The sequence below is a fragment of the Myxocyprinus asiaticus genome, chromosome 44 (genome assembly GCF_019703515.2).
Source record: "Myxocyprinus asiaticus isolate MX2 ecotype Aquarium Trade chromosome 44, UBuf_Myxa_2, whole genome shotgun sequence".
In the NCBI taxonomy this organism is placed as follows: Eukaryota; Metazoa; Chordata; class Actinopteri; order Cypriniformes; family Catostomidae; genus Myxocyprinus; species Myxocyprinus asiaticus.
In genome coordinates this window covers 18034966-18052882 of record NC_059387.1, presented here as the reverse complement: position 1 = coordinate 18052882, position 17917 = coordinate 18034966, and the positions used below count along the sequence as shown (strand labels likewise).

At 39.5% G+C, this 17917-nt stretch overlaps 1 protein-coding gene across 4 annotated transcripts in view; it reads right to left on the bottom strand.

Annotated features, from left to right (window-relative positions):
• The window catches only part of LOC127434305 (neuropilin and tolloid-like protein 1), a 200729-nt gene extending 183916 nt beyond the window's left edge, over nt 1–16813 (bottom strand). For all 4 annotated transcript variants that reach the window (XM_051686948.1, XM_051686950.1, XM_051686951.1 and 1 more), the window contains exons 1-4: nt 15619–16813; nt 14998–15051; nt 14775–14909; nt 13796–14044 (exon numbers count right to left, since the gene is read on the bottom strand). In XM_051686948.1, coding sequence (XP_051542908.1) covers nt 13796–14044; nt 14775–14909; nt 14998–15051; nt 15619–15646 — 466 coding nt within the window. In that variant the 5' untranslated portion in view covers nt 15647–16813. The remainder of the gene's footprint in view (nt 1–13795; nt 14045–14774; nt 14910–14997; nt 15052–15618) is intronic.
• Between the last annotated feature and the right edge of the window lie 1104 nt (nt 16814–17917).

Genomic DNA, 17917 nt, shown 5'->3' with positions numbered 1-17917 from the left:
TCTCTGTTTTTTCCTCGTTGTAGCATCTGAAGCGAAACACAAAGCAAGCAATTTCCCCCCTGCAAGCTTCCAAGACAACATAATGGGTAATAGATGCTGCTATATTAAAATGCACAATTCAAATGTTCTAGAGATTGTGGGAAAAGCATTTAACTCCAGTTAAAACAATTTGCAACTATGAGACATTGCTGTAAATTGTGCTGAATTGTTCTGATACTGTATAGTACACTGTGGCAAGCAGAGCGTGGGCGAGCGCCGTCTGGGCAGAGCGAGGCCGGGAAGATAAGTGGTGAATGAGGTCCACCTGTGTGCTACACCGGTCTCACGTTCCAGTGAGAGGCAGCGGGAATATTTAAGGAGAGGAAACAGCAGCAGACGAGAGAGAGAGATGCACAAAGCCTGTTTGTTTGTGTCTTTTCATGTTCAGATGTAGCTGGCTGAAAAGCAGTGTGTTTTTTTGTTTTGTTACACACTGACCATCATGTCTACGTGTTGGTCAAGCCGGTCCCAGCTTCCTCCTTTGCCATCTTTGAATTGTTACACTGGTGCCAAAACCCGGGAAGGAGGAAGAATACGCCGTCAAGGAGTCCTCACCACTGACCGAGGATTGCGTCGCCAAGTGAGTGTTTGATCTGGTGGCGCTGGAGCTCTGTGTCAACTGGCAACCGAAAGGGACGGGTGAGGGGTCCAGTGCCATCGCCTGGCGTCGTGGACGGAAGCAGTACAGCGAACTGAGGGCCAGTCTCCTCTCTCTGCTTCCTTCTCTCTCTCTATTCTCCCCCTCCACTCCCCTCCCCTCTCCTCTCCCTCATCCTGTTCCCACTCCCAGGCATGTGCGTGTCGGACCCAGAGTCCATCCTGACACGTCAACGCTTCCTCCCTAGAAATGGGGGGGGGGGGGTAGTATGTCACATGCCGGAGAATTCCCCGACCTGATTTTGGCGATGGGGGTATGTGGCGAGCAGGGGGCCGAGCAGCGTCTGGGCAGAGCGAGGCCGGGAAGATAAGTGGTGAATTAGGTCCACCTGTGTGCCACACCGGTCTCGCGTTCCAGTGAGGGGCAGCGGGAATATTTAAGGAGAGGAGACAGCAGCAGACAAGAGAAAGAGATGCACAAAGCCTGTTTGTGTGTGTTTTTTTATGTTCAGACTTAGCTGGCTGAAAAGCAGTGCGTGTTTTTGTTTTGTTACACACTGAAAAGTGTTTATTAAATGTCTACGTGTTGGTCAAGCCGGTCTCAGCTTCCTCCTTTGCCATCTTTGAATTGGTACATACATAATGCAAAATATCATATTCATATTTTTGTACTGTTTTCCAGTACAAATATCTAAAATCCTCAAAACAAGATACATTTGGGCCTAGCTCATAAGCAAAACTCCCTCTGATATTAAAAGAATATTCTGGTTTCAATACAAGTTAAGCTTGATTGACAGCATTTGGCATAATGTTTGTTACCACAAAAGATAATTTGTCTCGCACCTCTTTTTTTTTTTTTTTTAACGCTAAAATCACTGTTACAGAAAGTAAATGGGGCCATTTTTGGAGGGTTTTATGGTAGAAATGTGAGGCTTATAATTGTATAAATGCACTTACTGTACATAAATTTTTTATGTTTAAACGTGTATTATTTGAGCTGTAAAGTTGTTTAAATCTTAATTTTTAGTCTTTTTAGGGTTTCAGCGTGTACACATTACGTCGTTATGACAACATAGTTGTAAAATTGGATATGACTTTGAACAGGAAAGGTTAGTAAGCGATTTTATCACACTAAAATCATAATAACATGCAATTGTTTTTTGTTTTTTTTACATTCTTATGGCTATACTTTTGAAACAGTGAGTATTTTAATGTTTACTTCCGTTGTAAGTGCCTCACTGTAACCCATAATTATTTTTATTTGATTTTTTTATTTTATTAAGAAAGGGAGGGACTGAATTTGAAAGGGAACAGGGAATTTTACATTAATTTTGTGGTGAACAACATTATGCCACAACTGCTGTTGATTGAGCTTATCTTGTAATGAATCTGGAATATTCCTGTTTGCCTTGTGCCTTGTATACCATAGTATGCCTTGCTTTCAAAGAATGTCTCACATATAGTGCAAGTGTATTTTGTCTTGTGGCACTGGCAGAACAAAAAAAAGAAAAATCTGCCAGTGCCACGACTTACATACACTTGTATTAAGATGCAATATCTAAAAATACTGTGAGTCTTAATATCTTACACACTTTTGCATATCAGGAGTTTATCTGATTTTAAGGATGTTTAAATATTTTTAATAGACAAGACAAAAATATACATATTGAACATGTTTTTGCAGTGTAAGAAAATGAGGCATACTATGGTATAAAAACTTTAACAATATAAAAATTGTGCATGATTAGAACTGATATTCTGTATATCTTAATTTGAAAACTACTTTACAGTCTTCTTTTTTTCTCTAATCACCATTCCTTAACAACATTAATAGAGTGGAGGACACAAACCATCTTGAAATAATAATAACTGATTATTGTGTCTTGAGCTGAAATTTTGGTACATCAAGAACTTCATCTATTCAATTCTCCAGAGCCTGAATTGTCGATTGTACAGTGGACTTCTCTATTACCTCAGACTTTGTCGGACCTGAGAAAATCAGCTAGGCGGTGGTGAAATGTGGCCACCTGAACATACCGAAAATTCATTCCCTGGGTTCCATTTTCAATTTTTCAGTCTGAATCCATCACACCTCAATATTATAGAAGGGCCCTTGTGCACAGAGGGGCTATATATCCAGCTACCTTTTCTAATCTCAGGTGTCATTAGAATAATTTAAATTTAATACAATCTCCAGTCCACAAATTAGGAGATCAAATATGTCCACTACATCACAGCCTTATCAGGATTATTGCATTTGAGATTACTTATCTCAGGTTTTGCTACTTCCTCTACATGTGAATATGGAGTTCATTATTATTCGTTATGACCGAGAAGCATGCAGACATGAGTGCGGTGAATGCTAATCATCCATTTAAGACCGTATGCAACAATATGCACAGTATTAGCAAATGAAACCAGCCCTTTTATTAGAAACAGGCTGTTAAAGGGACCACATGATGAAAAATCAAATTATCTTTCATCTAATGAAATAAAAAAGAGTTAAATGTATATGTAAACATATATTATGTTTAAAAAAATGAAAACACTTTAAAAACTTTAAAAAGATGATCTACTGAAACTAAGTTGCAAAAACAGCTTGCTCTGAAGTCATTAGATGTAAGTAGAATATATATTATTCCATATGAAAAAGAGACTATTAGTCCAAATTGCATACTGTATAATAAACAATAAGAGTAAGATATGCAAAGTCTGCAAAATTCAGCCAATGCTTAACATGAAATAGAGTAGGCTATTACAGTACAGTGTTTATCACAAGGGAAATGTAAGAAAATCACATGAAAGTCACTTCCAGCACCTGTACGATCAGCACTGGTGCCCTCCAGGGATGTGTGCTCTCCCTACTACTCTTCTCCCTGTACACAAATGACTGCACCACCAAGGACCCCTCTTTCAAACTCCTGAAGTTTGCAGACGACACTACTGTCATCGGCCTCATCCAGGATGACAACGAGTCTGCATACAGAAGAGAGGTTGCAATCAAAACAACCTGGAGATGAACACACTCAAAACAGAGATGATAATGGAACACCCCAACATTGAACCCACTCAACATTCTGAACAGCACTGTGGCAGCAGTGGAGTCATTCAGGTTCCTGGGCACTACCATCTCACAGGACCTGAAGTGGGAGACCCACATTGACTCCACTGTGAAAAAGGTCCAGCAGAGGTTGTACTTCCTTCACCACAGGCGCTGCAGATACAGTTCTACTCAGCAGTCATTAAGTCTGTCCTCTGCACTTCAATAACTGTCTGGTTTGGTTCAGCTACGAAATCAGACATCAGAAGACTACAAAGGACAGTTCGGACTGCTGAGAGGATTATAGGTTGCCCCCTGCCCCCCTCCCTTCAAGAACTGTACACTTCCAGAGTGAGAAAAAGGGCTGGAAAAATCACTCTGTACCCCACTCACCCAGCCCACTACCTTTTTGAACTGTTGCCCTCTGGCCGGCACTAAAGAGCACTGAGCACCAGAACCACAAGGCACAAGAACAGTTTTTTCCCTAAGGCTATCCATCTCATGAACAGTTAAAACTGACCCAATGAGCAATAATTATGTGCAATACACAGCTTATGTATATCTATGTATATTTATCCAACATATCCTACCTCTTCTGCCATTACATTCCTTTATACTATCTGTATATAACAGATTTGTATTTGTACATATGTGTGTGTGTGTGTGTGTGTGTGTATATATATATATATATATATATATATATATATATATATATATATATATATATATATATATATAATATATATATATATATATATATATATATATATATATATATATATATATATAAATATATATAAGCAATATCACACGAGCAAGAGTGTGATATGGCCCTACATCAGCACTGCTGTGATTCGGCCGAGTGCCGTAGGTAATCACAGCAGTGCTGATGCGAGTGCGAGTGTGATATTGCTTATATACAACAGTTCAATGAACAAGTCAATTAAAAAAAAAAAATTAGGAAAAACTGAGTAAGGTCATAAAAATGCATTTGTGCATGGAACTACTTTATTACGTGACAGATCAGAATCTGCCGTTGCTGGTTCAAAACAAATGATGCGTCCAAGCCTTCGTTAGTAATTCAAAAAGTTCACTTCAGAAACAGTATCATGGCTTGTGCTGTTTCTAACAAGTTATTGGATAAACAAGGATGGATAGATGGATGGATGTGTGTGAGTGTGTGTGTGTGTGTGTGTGTGTGTGTGTGTGTGTGTGTGTGTGTGTGTGAAAGAGAAAGATAGAGATGTGTGCAATCACCTGTTGCCACACCCAAGCAGAGATGCTGTCAGCTTTCTGAAGATCAGCTTTCTCAGTGGAAAAGTAGCCGTCCATGCGGGGGTATTTCTCCCTGTTTCATGGAGCCCGTGCGCAAGAGTCATTCACTACAGAAACCGCAATGTCCTCCGCCATTTTAAACAGAGTGTCCACTCCAATGTGGAAAGTCCGATAAGAGGTAAGCGCCTTCAGTTTTTGTAATTAATCAGTCTGTTGTGTCTCTCAGCTGTGATGAGCCGTAATGCTGAAGTTGTTCGTTTAAAGCCATTTAAAGCTATTTCCTAGCTTTAGTAGTAGTAATACAAGCAATCATATAGTGCTGTATGTAAACAGTGGCTGAAGCGGATTCACTTCACGTCACCTAACTGGCTCATATTACACATAAAAATGATCTTTTGCCACCACCTGCTGGCTAGCATATGTAATGTAAAAAAAAAAAAAAAAACATTACAACACAATACAAACCGTAGCTCTTAACACATCTGCACTGCTCTTACACTTTAGATTAGAACGGCACGAACACAAGCGGAGTGATACACACAGTGAAGCGTCAGAGTGCTGATGGTGTCAGACCATCAGGGCTCATGGAATGTCTCTCGTCCAATCAGATTTGAGGACCGGAACTAACTGTTGTATATATATATATATTATTAAAAGTGCTGCAGTTTTTCTCACCGTCATTTGTCTGAGTCTCTCTCTCTCTTCCAGAACGAGACATATGCAATGCAATATAATGTCATGTCATGAAAAGATGTGTAGTATTTTGTAATCACAGTGGTGGGAAACAAGTATCATGCACTCTCATGCACTTGAATGCTGTATTTTTTTTTTTTTATCAAATTCTCCTGCTTTTAATGAAAAAAAAACAAAAAACTAAAAAAAAAACAAAAGATGAATAAAAAGATTTTAAGATCCATCACTGTGGCTGAGGCTTTCCCAAACAAGGTTATTAAATGGCCACTGGATCAAGAAAGTAGACCCTGAAATGCTTCTAAGTCTGTCTTGTTTTCCTAATTACTACCATTTCTGTTTACAGCTGGGACAAAGGCTTCAAACAGTCACTGGGCTGAGGGAAAGACACATGAGTGGAGACACTCTCCCTGTTATTTAACCCAGCCAGATCTTGTCTAGTAACACAGCTTTATCTCTTGGAAAGAGGAGCTGGAGTAATAAGGTCAGCCTAGCCCAGGAGACAAGGAAGTGAGACTCAGGAGAATGAGTGTGTGAATTTCTGAGATAGTGAGATACAGAGAGAAGAAATAAAAAGAGGGAAGGACATATGAACAGAGGGAATGAGGGCAGGGAAAACTGAGTAATGACAACAGCCACAGAAGTCTCACAGGGTGTGTTTACAATTTTTCTGCTTATTACAGTTGAATGTCCTGCTTTACTGCTTAATCCAGATAGGTACATGCACAATAGACAGTCCTACAAAAGCTGAGCCTCTGTAAATCTCCAAGCATGCACAAAATTACTTAAAATGAAGTAAAATAAGTTTAGATAGTGTTCAAAGGGAGGGGGTTTCAAATATTGCCTTGGTCAGTAGACCTTATTTATTGCAGTGCCTGGTTTTTGACAGGAATGAAAACGAGGCTGTAAAGGACAGATTTACAGTCTCCTCAATGGTATGCACTGTATAAAGCTGTAAAAGCTCCTAGATCACATGAAATTTTCCACAAGTCCTGTTTTCTGGAGTTTTTGTCTACTAAAATGTCTTTGAAAGATATTTTGCTTTTGATGTTTCATCAGAATGATCCAAAACACTTTAAACAACAGTAAAACCCAGTGAATGGGGGGGTCAAAATGGTTGAAAACCACTGTACTGTATATATGACTAATGACACACTAACATACAGTTCTCAAAAGGGGGCCAGTACATCGTCCCGGCAATGGTGTGAAAAAGAATGTCACAGTACCTATTCTTGCATCCTGCAGCTCGTAGAATGATCCTGGTCTCACGAAACCACTCTTATTCTTTTTTTCTGCGTTTTCACTGATATTGTGACCTTTACAGTGGAGGTACTGGACAAATTTCAACACTGTAACTGACCTAAATTATAGAGTAATTTATTAATTACAAATAAGTACATTTTATGTGAATCTGTAGAATGCCATCAATGTCCACGTGGCATTAGCATAGACACTAGCTATCCATATTTTGTGTGTTTGCTAATTTTATGCTAAAACTCAACCCTGTCACTCATTCAAGAGAAGAAAAAAAAAACTTGATAAGGAATTCTAATTTTGGGCCCATAGAATATGGAGAAAAAAAGGGCAAAGTCAGAAAAGCACACAAACAGTAAATTAAGTGAATAGAGACCAAGTCTTACTCTATGTTCAACCCTGTTACTTCATTGTTTTATCACAAAATGAAAAAAAAAAAAAAAAAAAATCACACCTGTTTTTCAATCACATTTGGTCCATACTGTATTTTTTTTAAACTTTAATAAATAAAATGATATGGGGGCCTGGGTAGCTCAGTGGTAAAATACGCTGGCTTCCACCCCTGAAGCTTACTAGTTCGAATCCCAGGGTGTGCTGAGTGACTCCAGCCAGGTCTCCTAAGCAACCAAATTGGCCCGGTTGCTAGGGAGGGCAGAGTCACATGGGGTAAACTCCTCGTGGTCACTATAATGTGGTTCGTTCTCAGTGGGGTGCATGGTGAGTTGAGTGTGGTTGCCGCAGTAGATGGCGTGAAGCTTCCACACGCACTATGTCTCCGTGGCAACGCGCTCAACAAGCCACGTGATAAGATGCACGGGTTGATGGTCTCAGACGCGGAGGCAACTGGGATTCATCCTCCACCACCCGGACTGAGGCGAATCACTACGCGACCACGAGCACTTAAAAGCACATTGGGAATTGGGCATTCCAAATTGGGAGAAAAAGGGAAAAAATAAATAAAATAAATAAATAAATAAATCAAATGAAATAATTTTTTTTATAGAATTCGGCTTGTGGGCTCTGTTAGAAGGATGAACATGTTTGAGAAATATCCAGCCATTGTGCAAAAAAATATTTAGAAAAAAATGAAATATGGCAATAAGATAAATAAGCTAAAAGCATGTTTTAGATTAAATGTTGATAACTGACAGAAAGTTGAGTTAGAGGTGAAGGGCCTAAAAGGCACCGTATTCATGGAATCACCCACACACCAACTACTGAAACAACTCTTAATACGTTTGCATATTAATTGTATTTGAATGTTGGTGTGATTACACACAGTTTTGCACACAATTTATATTTTCACACTGTATCAGGAAGTAATTACACACAGAGTGCACATAATTGCACTTTTACATTGTGGAGCCATCCAAAGTTTAGGTTTGCTGATGGGTTATTCCATGCGTCTATGATTTCTGATGAAACTAATAACCTTGTCTGAAGACACCTTTAATTACTACAACTAAAATTAGAAACTCCTGACATCCCGGAGCTGATGCAGTTGAATATGTCTACAATTAGATGCATGTTACTTATGTCCAAAACGTCACTTATGTGTATGTGGACACACTCTCTCTCTCTCTCTCTCTCTCTCTCTCTCTCTCTCTCTCTCTCTCTCTCTCTCTCTCTCTCTCTCTCTCTCTCTCTCTCTCTCTCTCTCTCTCTCTCTCTCTCTCTCTGAGCGGATGCTGTGAGTGAGTGGGCAGAGTTGGCGTGTGAGAGTGTGAGCGGTTTCTACGGAGTGTGTGAGTTTTTTCTAACTTTTCTATCATTTAGTTTTTTTTTATTTATTTTATTATATTAGTTCTTTGAGGTAGCAATCATGAATATGTTTTGTTGAGGAGAATATTGTAAGGTAGTAGGCAAGTGTTAAAGTTGAATAGCCATTGCCAGTGGCTGCTCGCCGGCATGGCTAGACCGGCGTCTATGGCTTTTGAGAAACTGACCCGGCAGCATGGTGTTAAAGTAATTCACGAGACACAATGCTCGGTGGAACAGTGTAGCTTAGCGGTAGCGGAGGTGGTTGGTTTCGAGAGTATATTATCCGCATCTCGTATGAATAGTGCAATTGTGATGTTTTTGAGCAACACTGACAGAGTAAACTCCATTGTAGCGAATGGTGTTGTGATTAATGATTCTTTTACACAAGTATTGCCCCTTGTTCTGCCAGCAAAGAAAATAACTCACTCAAACGTACTGCCATTTATAAAAGATGGAGTTTTAGAAAGAGAACTGCCGAGACATGGTAAGCTTGTCTCAAAGATAAAAAAAAATTCTGTTAGGTTGGACCCCATTGCCCAACATCACTGCCTGACCTCACTGGTGCTCTTGTGGCTGAATGTGAGCAAATCCCTGCAGCTATGTTCTAACATCTAGTGGAAAGCCTTCCTAGAAAAGTAAATGCTGTAATAGCAAAAAAGGGAGGGATTAATGCCGAAAGAGAGAGAGAGAGAGAGAGAGAGAGAGAGAGAGAGAGACAGAGAGAGAGAGAGAAAGATAGAGAAAGAGAGAGAGAGTGAGAGAGAGAGAGAGAGAGAGAGAGAGAGAGAGAGAGAGAGAGAGAGAATTTTGAATTTTAACACAACTTTATTTTCTCAATACACCAAAAAAATGTGTACAGCAATACTCAGTTTAGAGTTAAAAAAAAAAAAATCTTGAATTTCAAATGTCACTCCAAAATAGGTGTAAATATTAAAAAGTCATCAATTAATGTACAAAGAGCCTCTTCACAACACCATTGTTCTACAAAAAACTCAATATTGTTCATAGCTATAAAAAATATATAATCCACCAAAACTCTTGCTTTAACTAAACAACAAAACCACCTCCTGTCCTGCTGTACCTTCAACTTTGTTCTTTCTACTAATATGAATAAAAGCTGACGTCTTTTTCTAATTTAAAAGGTATACCTTGATCCAAAAATAAAACTCTTAAAAGAAAACAACTCTCCAAAATTGGAAAATAAATTCGTAAGAACTCTAAATAACCCTAAAAGCCTGATACATTCCATAAATCAGTGAAATACAGTCTCTCTCTTTTCACAAAATGGGCACCCAGTAGTCACACTATGATTAATAACGGAAACAAAAGCATTAACAGCAACTGCGCCATGTAAAATCCTCCACTGAATATCCCCTGCTCTTTTAGTTAACTATGGTTTGTACAAAACTCTCCATGTTGGATTACATTCTTCCTCCACACCCAGTTTTTCTTTCCACACATTATCAAGTCTTTCATTCAATACTTTTTTATTTAAAACTTTTACACAACATTTATATGTTTTCTTCACTTTTATTTAATTCAAAGATAAACCCTCTAACCCTTTTAAAGACAACAAAGGCCCAGAAAGTCCTTGAAGATCAGGTGTGATATGTATTTTGGAATAAGGATCAGTTGGAGGTGATTGGGAAAAGCTGTTCCAGAGCAATAGCTTTTGAGGAGTTCTCCTTCCTCAACAGTCAGTCTCTGTTTAACCAGGTCTATAACTCTACTGACTTGTCGATGAGACCACATCCTTAAATGTGACGCCAATTCTTTAATGTTGTTCAAATCAGATCCACCAATATCTACAAACTGTTGTTCTCAAAACATGGCTGATTCCAGGTAAAGATTTACAGTTCACATCAAAATTGCTCCACAAATTATTGGCTCCTCTAATAACCAATAAAGTGAATTGTTTGAGTTCAATCACTGTTTATGAAAAAGTCTCCATACTTAAAAAAGCCCTTTATAAAAAAAAAGAGTTAGTCCATTGGTTGGCACTTTACAGAGTCCATTAAAAATAGGGAAAAATCCAGCCCTAGTCCTCCAGCTTGTTTTAATATTGTGCTGGTTACCTCTCTCCAGACTAAGTTTCTGGGTCCAGTTAAGTACTTTTGAATTTACTGAAGCTGAAAAGTTGCTCCCCTACTTGCTAGATGTATGTCCTCCCTCCTCTTTTGGAAGAAAGAGCACCCCCTAAGGCACCTTAACTGTTCATGAGATGGATAGCCTGAGGGAAAAAACTGTTCCTGTGCCTGACGGTTCTGGTGCTCAGAGCTCTGAAGCGTCGGCCAGAAGGCAACAGTTCAAAAAGGTAGTGGGCAGGGTGAGTGGGGTCCAGAGTGATTTTTCCAGTCTTTTTCCTCACTCTGGAAGTGTATAGTTCTTGAAGGGAGGGGGGCAGGGGGCAACCTATAATCCTCTCAGCAGTCCGAACTGTCCTTTGTAGTCTTCTGATGTCTGATTTCATTGCTGAACCAAACCAGACAGTTATTGAAGTGCAGAGGACAGACTCAATGACTGCTGAGTAAAACTGTATCAGCAGCGCCTGTGGCAGGTTGAATTTCCTCAGCTGGTGAAGGAAGTACAACCTCTGCTGGGCCTTTTTCACAATGGAGTCAATGTGGGTCTCCCACTTCAGGTCCTGTGAGATGGTAGTGCCCAGGAACCTGAATGACTCCACTGCTGCCACAGTGCTGTTTAGAATGGTGAGGGGGGGGGGGTCAGCGTTGGGGTGTTTCTCCTAAAGTCCACAATGATCTCCACCGTTTTGAGCGTGTTCAGCTCAAGGTTGTTTTGACTGCACCAGACAGAGAGCTGTTCAACCTCCCTTCTGTATGCAGACTCATAGTCATCTTGGATGAGGCCGATGACAGTGGGGTCTGCAAACTTCAGGAGCTTGACAGAGGGGTCCTTGGCGATGCAGTCACTGGTGTAGAGGGAGAAGAGTAGTGGGGAGAGCATACATCCCTGGGGGGCACCAGTGCTGATTGTACAGGTGCTAGAAGTGAGTTTCCCCTGTCTCACAAGCTGCTGCCTGTCCGTCAGAAAGCTAGTAATCCACTGACAGATAGACATGGGAACAGAGAGTTGGTGTAATTTATTCTGGAATATAGCTGGGATGATGGTGTTGAAAGCTGAACTGAAGTCCACAAAAAGGATCCTTGCATATGTCCCTGGTCTGTCCAGATGTTGCAGGATATGATGCAATCCTATGTTGACTGCATCATCCACAGACCTGTTTGCTCGATAAGCAAATTGAAGGGGATCTAGAAAGGGTCCAGTGATGTTCTTCAGGTGGGCCAACACCAGTCTCTCAAATGATTTCATGACCACAGACGTCAGGGCGACAGGTCTGTAGTCATTAAGTCCTGTGATTTTTGGTTTCTTTGGGACAGGAATAATGACTGAGCGTTTGAAGCAGCATGGGACTTCACACTGCTCCAGTGATCTATTGAAGATCTATGTGAAGATGGGGGCCCGCTGGTTAGCACAGGATTGAAGACACGCTGGTGAGACGCCATCTGGGCCTGAAGCCTTCCTCATCTTTTGTTTCCGAAAGACGCGGCTCACATCATCTTCACAGATCTTAAGTGCAGGTTGAGTAGCAGAAGGGGGGAGGAGGGGGGTTGCAGGAGGTGTTGTTGTTTGTGTGAAGTGAAGGTCAGAGTGGGTAGGAGTGGGGGGTAGGAGTCCTGTAATTTGTGAGTTGTTTCATGCCACTCCACACTGATGCATGGTCATTAGCTGAAAACTTGTTTTTCAGCTTCTCAGAGTATCTCCTTTTAGCCACTCTGATTTCCCTGTTCAGTGTGTTCCTGGCCTTATTGTACAAGACTTTATCCCCACCCCTGTAAGCATCCTCTTTGGCCTGACAAAGCTGCCTGAGCTCTGCCGAAACCACGGTTTCCATTAGCATGTGTTACCATTGGCAGCAGCACAGCATATGAACTCTCCACTTTTATGGGGGTACATCAATGGAAGTGAATTCAGGGACTTGTATCTCCTTAATTATGTAAATGATATGCTACTGATATTTCTTATCAAGACTAGGGGAAGCTGAGTTTCTTCCCTGGCACATTGAGGAAGGAGAGTGTGAAGCCATTCATGCTGAACAGTTTCTCCTGGCGAAAGAATTTCCTCCCGACTTACAATGGGATGGGGAAAAAGCTGAGCCTGATAACTAATTTCTCAAATATGACTCTAAATCAATGGTGCCTTAAATTGTGTGCTACTTTTCTAGCACTCAGCACCATAGCTGTGCAATTCATCTGAAAAGCCCTTAATGCTAGACCACTCTGTGAAATTATTTCACCTTTACAACTTTAGTTGTAGGTTTATTTGAATCTTGCTTTTAGCATTTTTCACAGAATATCTATCTATTCAGTTTGCACACCATTTACACAAACATTACTTGAACACAGCTACATTATTACCTGGAGTTAAGACTCATGTTAAATGAGCAGAAAGTAGTGAATTCTAACACCATATGAATGAGACGTCTACCAGAGTGTGAAGAAAATCAAGTGTTCAGGCTTTTGTGTGATGCGCTTATATATATTCAAGGGATTCCTTTGAGGATGAATGATAAGTGAAATCAATTATGCACAAAATGATGTTGATGTTACCACTTGTCATCTAATTGGCAATCTTTAACATCTAAAGCAAGGGGGAAAAGACTGCCAGCATTCATTGTGGATCAAATTTTCAATACCTAAGAACTGATCGTGGCAAACAATTAAATTCAAAGGTTTTAGATTAATGAGAACATACAGGCTCTTCAATATGATCACCAATAAGGTCAATTACAGATTAGGACAAAAACAACATGGACCCCACCATAATCTGCCAATAACACATGAATCAGTTGCTTGGATTTTAAACAGTAGTTTCTGATTGCATCAAGAATTCAAGTCGACATGCAGGGGATAATGATACCCTGAGGTTAGTGAATCAGGACTGGGTCCAGAACTCTTAAAGACCAGCAGGTAAAGCCAAAATGGTCAGCTCAAAATGAGTCACAATCATAAACATTACTGACACCGGAAAATTAAAAGCCAACATAAACTCTGACCATTAAGCTGTAACATCACGGTCAATGTTGAAGGTTGATAAGGAGCATAAAACTGTATATAGTACCTGCTGTGAAATTGTAGCTTGCAGAAAATCCTATGGCTTCCAATTCACCATCAGCAACAAATTTTATCCATAGGTAGCGGCCACTTGATCTGATATATGGAGGGTTCTGCTGGCCGCAGTAGCGTCCAATTATTGGAGAAAAGCCAAAGGGCCCATCCCGGACTTCAATATGGTCAAATTTACATTCCCATGAAGGCTCTATTGAATACTTTTCATCAAAGAAAAGATCAATGCATTGTCTCGGGGGAGCTAGAAATGGGAACAAAAAAATTATCATGACTGACAGTTGTAGGTAATGATGGATGATGTCATATGTCTACCATTATTATCATACAAAGGGAGTTTCAGAGATCAAAGATACAAATGTATTGCATCCATGTGCATTTAATTCTACCGGTATAAAAGCAGAAGAAGAATGACCATCACACAAAATTACTAAAATGTAATTATGAAGAGAAGGGAAAATATATTTATTCAAGAAGAATTGTAGGTTGGAGACCACATGGGTAATGTAGGGTATGATTTACAAATATAAGATATCATGATGTTCGTAATCTTATTGTAGTGTTAAAAGATGTGTAATGTGTTATGATGTGTAAACCAGCTAATTGCCAGAAAATTGCTACAAGCTATTCAGTTCAATCTGATTATCAGTTAATAACAGCAGGCTCACAGTAGCTCAACAGATGCAACAGTTTTATTTTCAGTGAATAATGTACTGTAATCATACTGAAATTCAGATTTTGGGAGATTGTTGATTTTGTCTATGGATCTTTATTCTATACTAAATGCAAATGCAATTGCATACCAAAGCTAATTAATATCATAATTGTGCTAAATGGCACTAACAATTAATTGTTTGGCTTGCACTGTAAGACTGCCCCTGTGCTATTGCACAATTCAAACAGCCCCCATCATCCACATGTCACATGACATATTTGTTTGTGCAATGCACTTGCCACTCAAAGAAGGCTTTTACCTTCAATGATATAGATGCATTCTCGTTCTGGGGGATATTTGTTTGGGTAATTGGGTGAGGTGAAGAGGCCTCCCTCTGGTTCTTTAATCCACGTTCCACACTGACCTGCCGGCTGGACCCCTGAATTGTTTTTCACTGCAAGAGAACAGTCAAATGTCAGAGATTGCCGGGAAACATGGAGATGGAGAGTGGGTGGTTATTCAGTCTGACAAAACATAATTACCTGCTTCCTTCTTTGTTGCCCCAGACAACCCAAGCATGAGAAGACCTGCAACAACTGCAACAAGGGATTGAAGATCAAAAAATGCACTGAATTGTTTGGGCTCATTAAGCAGTAGTAGCCAACACCAAGTTTGTTTGAAGGATGTTGTTCCTACATTTACTCCTGTTGAGCTCAATAAATCACAAAACAGATATTTGAAAACACATTTTAAGAGTACTTGCTTGAAAATCAGGTGGCCTATGCATATCCGAAATATCCTTATTTGATGTCTAAACCTGGATATGGATACTGGTGTACTTATTTCTAAATGTGCTGTACACAGTACAAACATAAATGCAAATAAAGGGCGAAATAAATGCAATTACACTGATGCAACTGCTGCTTGATATAAGTTTGAAGATAAAGATTATTTAAATTCTGTATCACAAAACTGCCACAATTTGCTACAGTATGCTGTCAGGGTGCATATATGCAGTTGCAATTAAATGATTTACATCAGTTTATAATCACACATAAAGTTCATGAAGGAATAGAGAGGCACGTGTAATAAACCGGTTAATGCAGATAAACCTTATGCATTAAATGAGACAGAGGGTGAAGTTAACTGACAGCTGGACTCACCGTGAAGGAACCTGTTTCCATGTACCATGTCTATTTCTTTCACAAAGGGCTTTCTCAACTAATTCCATTTAGATCGGAATACTTTCAGAAGAAAAAGATCGATATTTGCGAAATGTCACCGCGAATATGTCAACATTTCACAGCCCATTAATGCACTATGTCTTAGTAATTAAATAATGCCGGTGATTCCACCAAAGATACACAACTATTCATCAGTAGTTTCGTATAAAAGCAGGATGTAAACATTCGCCCGATTTCCATCCAAACGTTTCCAAACCCCTCTGATGCGTTTGATGAATTAATAAGTCCGTCATTAGCTTTTCCTGATCGCGCCACCTTTCCAGTATCACCATGAAAAGATTCATAAAGGGGAAAGGTTGGTAAATCTTCCATCCATATCTAAGGAGCAGTTCACAGAATATCCTTTCCGATTTGTTTTCTCCCCATTGTTTCTCTTCTTTACAAAACGCAGAGCACACCCAACTTCAACAAGAAAACTCGCAGCGAGAAGAAAATCCTTATTCCGGTTGGTAGCCTAGTACTGAAGAAAAAAAAAAAAAAAACCCTTTCCATATGCGTCTCTGCTTTCCTCCACCTCAAAGACTTAATTCATATCATCGCTCCTCTCCGACTGTTGGCCAATCATTATTTTGCATTCCTGAGGTATGTTAACAGCCTAAATTTATGCGGCAGCAACTATTCGTCAAATAGGTCTGTAATCCACTAAATATTATGTTGTCGATGATGTTCTTGAAGATGCACTGCAAAACCGGACGGACTGCAGGATCCTATGAATCCAAAAGAGACGACAGCACTAGAGCTAAATATATCAGGCAAGCAGCAAACGGCTCTCTGTAAGGACAAGAAACGATATCTGGTGAGGCACAACTACTATCATCATCCCCAAGCATTAAATGCACCTGCAGTGTTGGACTGGCGAAGAGCATCTGCAGCCTGCGGACATGGCGGGGCTTTGGACTGAAGAAAAGTGTCGAAGCATACAGACCCTTTATAAATTCACTCGAGAGCTCTTATGCGGCTCATGGAAGCCAGCCACCTTTATCATATAAGACTGTTATTCTTTATCTGGCAATACAAATGTTAACTTCATTCATCGATAAACTTGTCGCTGTCCGAATTTCGAGGGATTATTTGCGCGTGCGGCTCCATACGCTCTTTTCGCGCCAATGAACATTAGGAGACGGAGTCATCGATTAATTTCCCCTAGTGTTTCTGACTAATAAACATTTTAAAACGTTATATTTTTGACTGCTGGGTTTATCTTTCGTAAGAGAACGATTGTGTTTGAGAAATAAAGTGCAGGCTACAAATGGGGTTGCATGTGAGGATAACCCTGCTGAAAAAAATACAGTTAAACCAACCCAAGCTGGTTTGCTGGTTTTAGCTAGTCAGTTGACTGGATTTAGAAGGGTTGTATGCACTTTCAGCACAGATAAACCAGTTAGGAAACCTTAAACCAGCTAAGACCAGCCAACCAGGCTGGTTATATTTATTTATTTTTCAGCAGGGAATAAATTGTTTTTGTCGAATGATTAATGGAATGACCACAATATTTGAGTAAGGCTACATCCGGACCCAAAAGATGCCCTTTGTCATATATTTCACATTAGAGAAACATTTAAAAATGATTCTAAAAATTCTGCTCATTAGACATTATGCATTTCATGTTTTATTGTATTTTTTATTTTTGCATGGAAAATAAGCCAGCATCTAATTATCTTTGCTGACTATTGTGCAGAAAGCTTATGTATTCAATGCCATCCCAGGTTATTTATTTTTTTTATTTTATTTTATTTTTGCCTGAAATACTTGCTTGGCTGTCACAATATTTTGGAAACCATTCTTTATATTCCGAGAGAGAGTGATAAGGATCATTCCCAATAGTGCTAATAGAAAGTGACAGTATGCAGTGTTTAGTCACTGTCATATTTAATTATAAGAATGTCCATAGTTGCAAGGATGTGAAGTGATTTTTGTACTGTAAATAAGCCAACAAGTAGATATTTTTCCTGAAGCTATAATCTCCACAACCAGAACAACATTTTACCTTATCCTTACTGTATGCATGCTAATATGAAGTACATTTGTTTTTAGACACTGATCTTGACAGATTTCATGACAGTTAGCACATAAAAAATCTACGGGCTTTCCACACACAGTAAGCTCATGGACAGCCCTGGTCATGAATCAAGTTATTATAAGAAGTTCTCCTTTTACAATGATTAGAGACAGTTTAAAATGTCAGAAATGCTTTAATAGTTTTTTCTTAAAAATCATT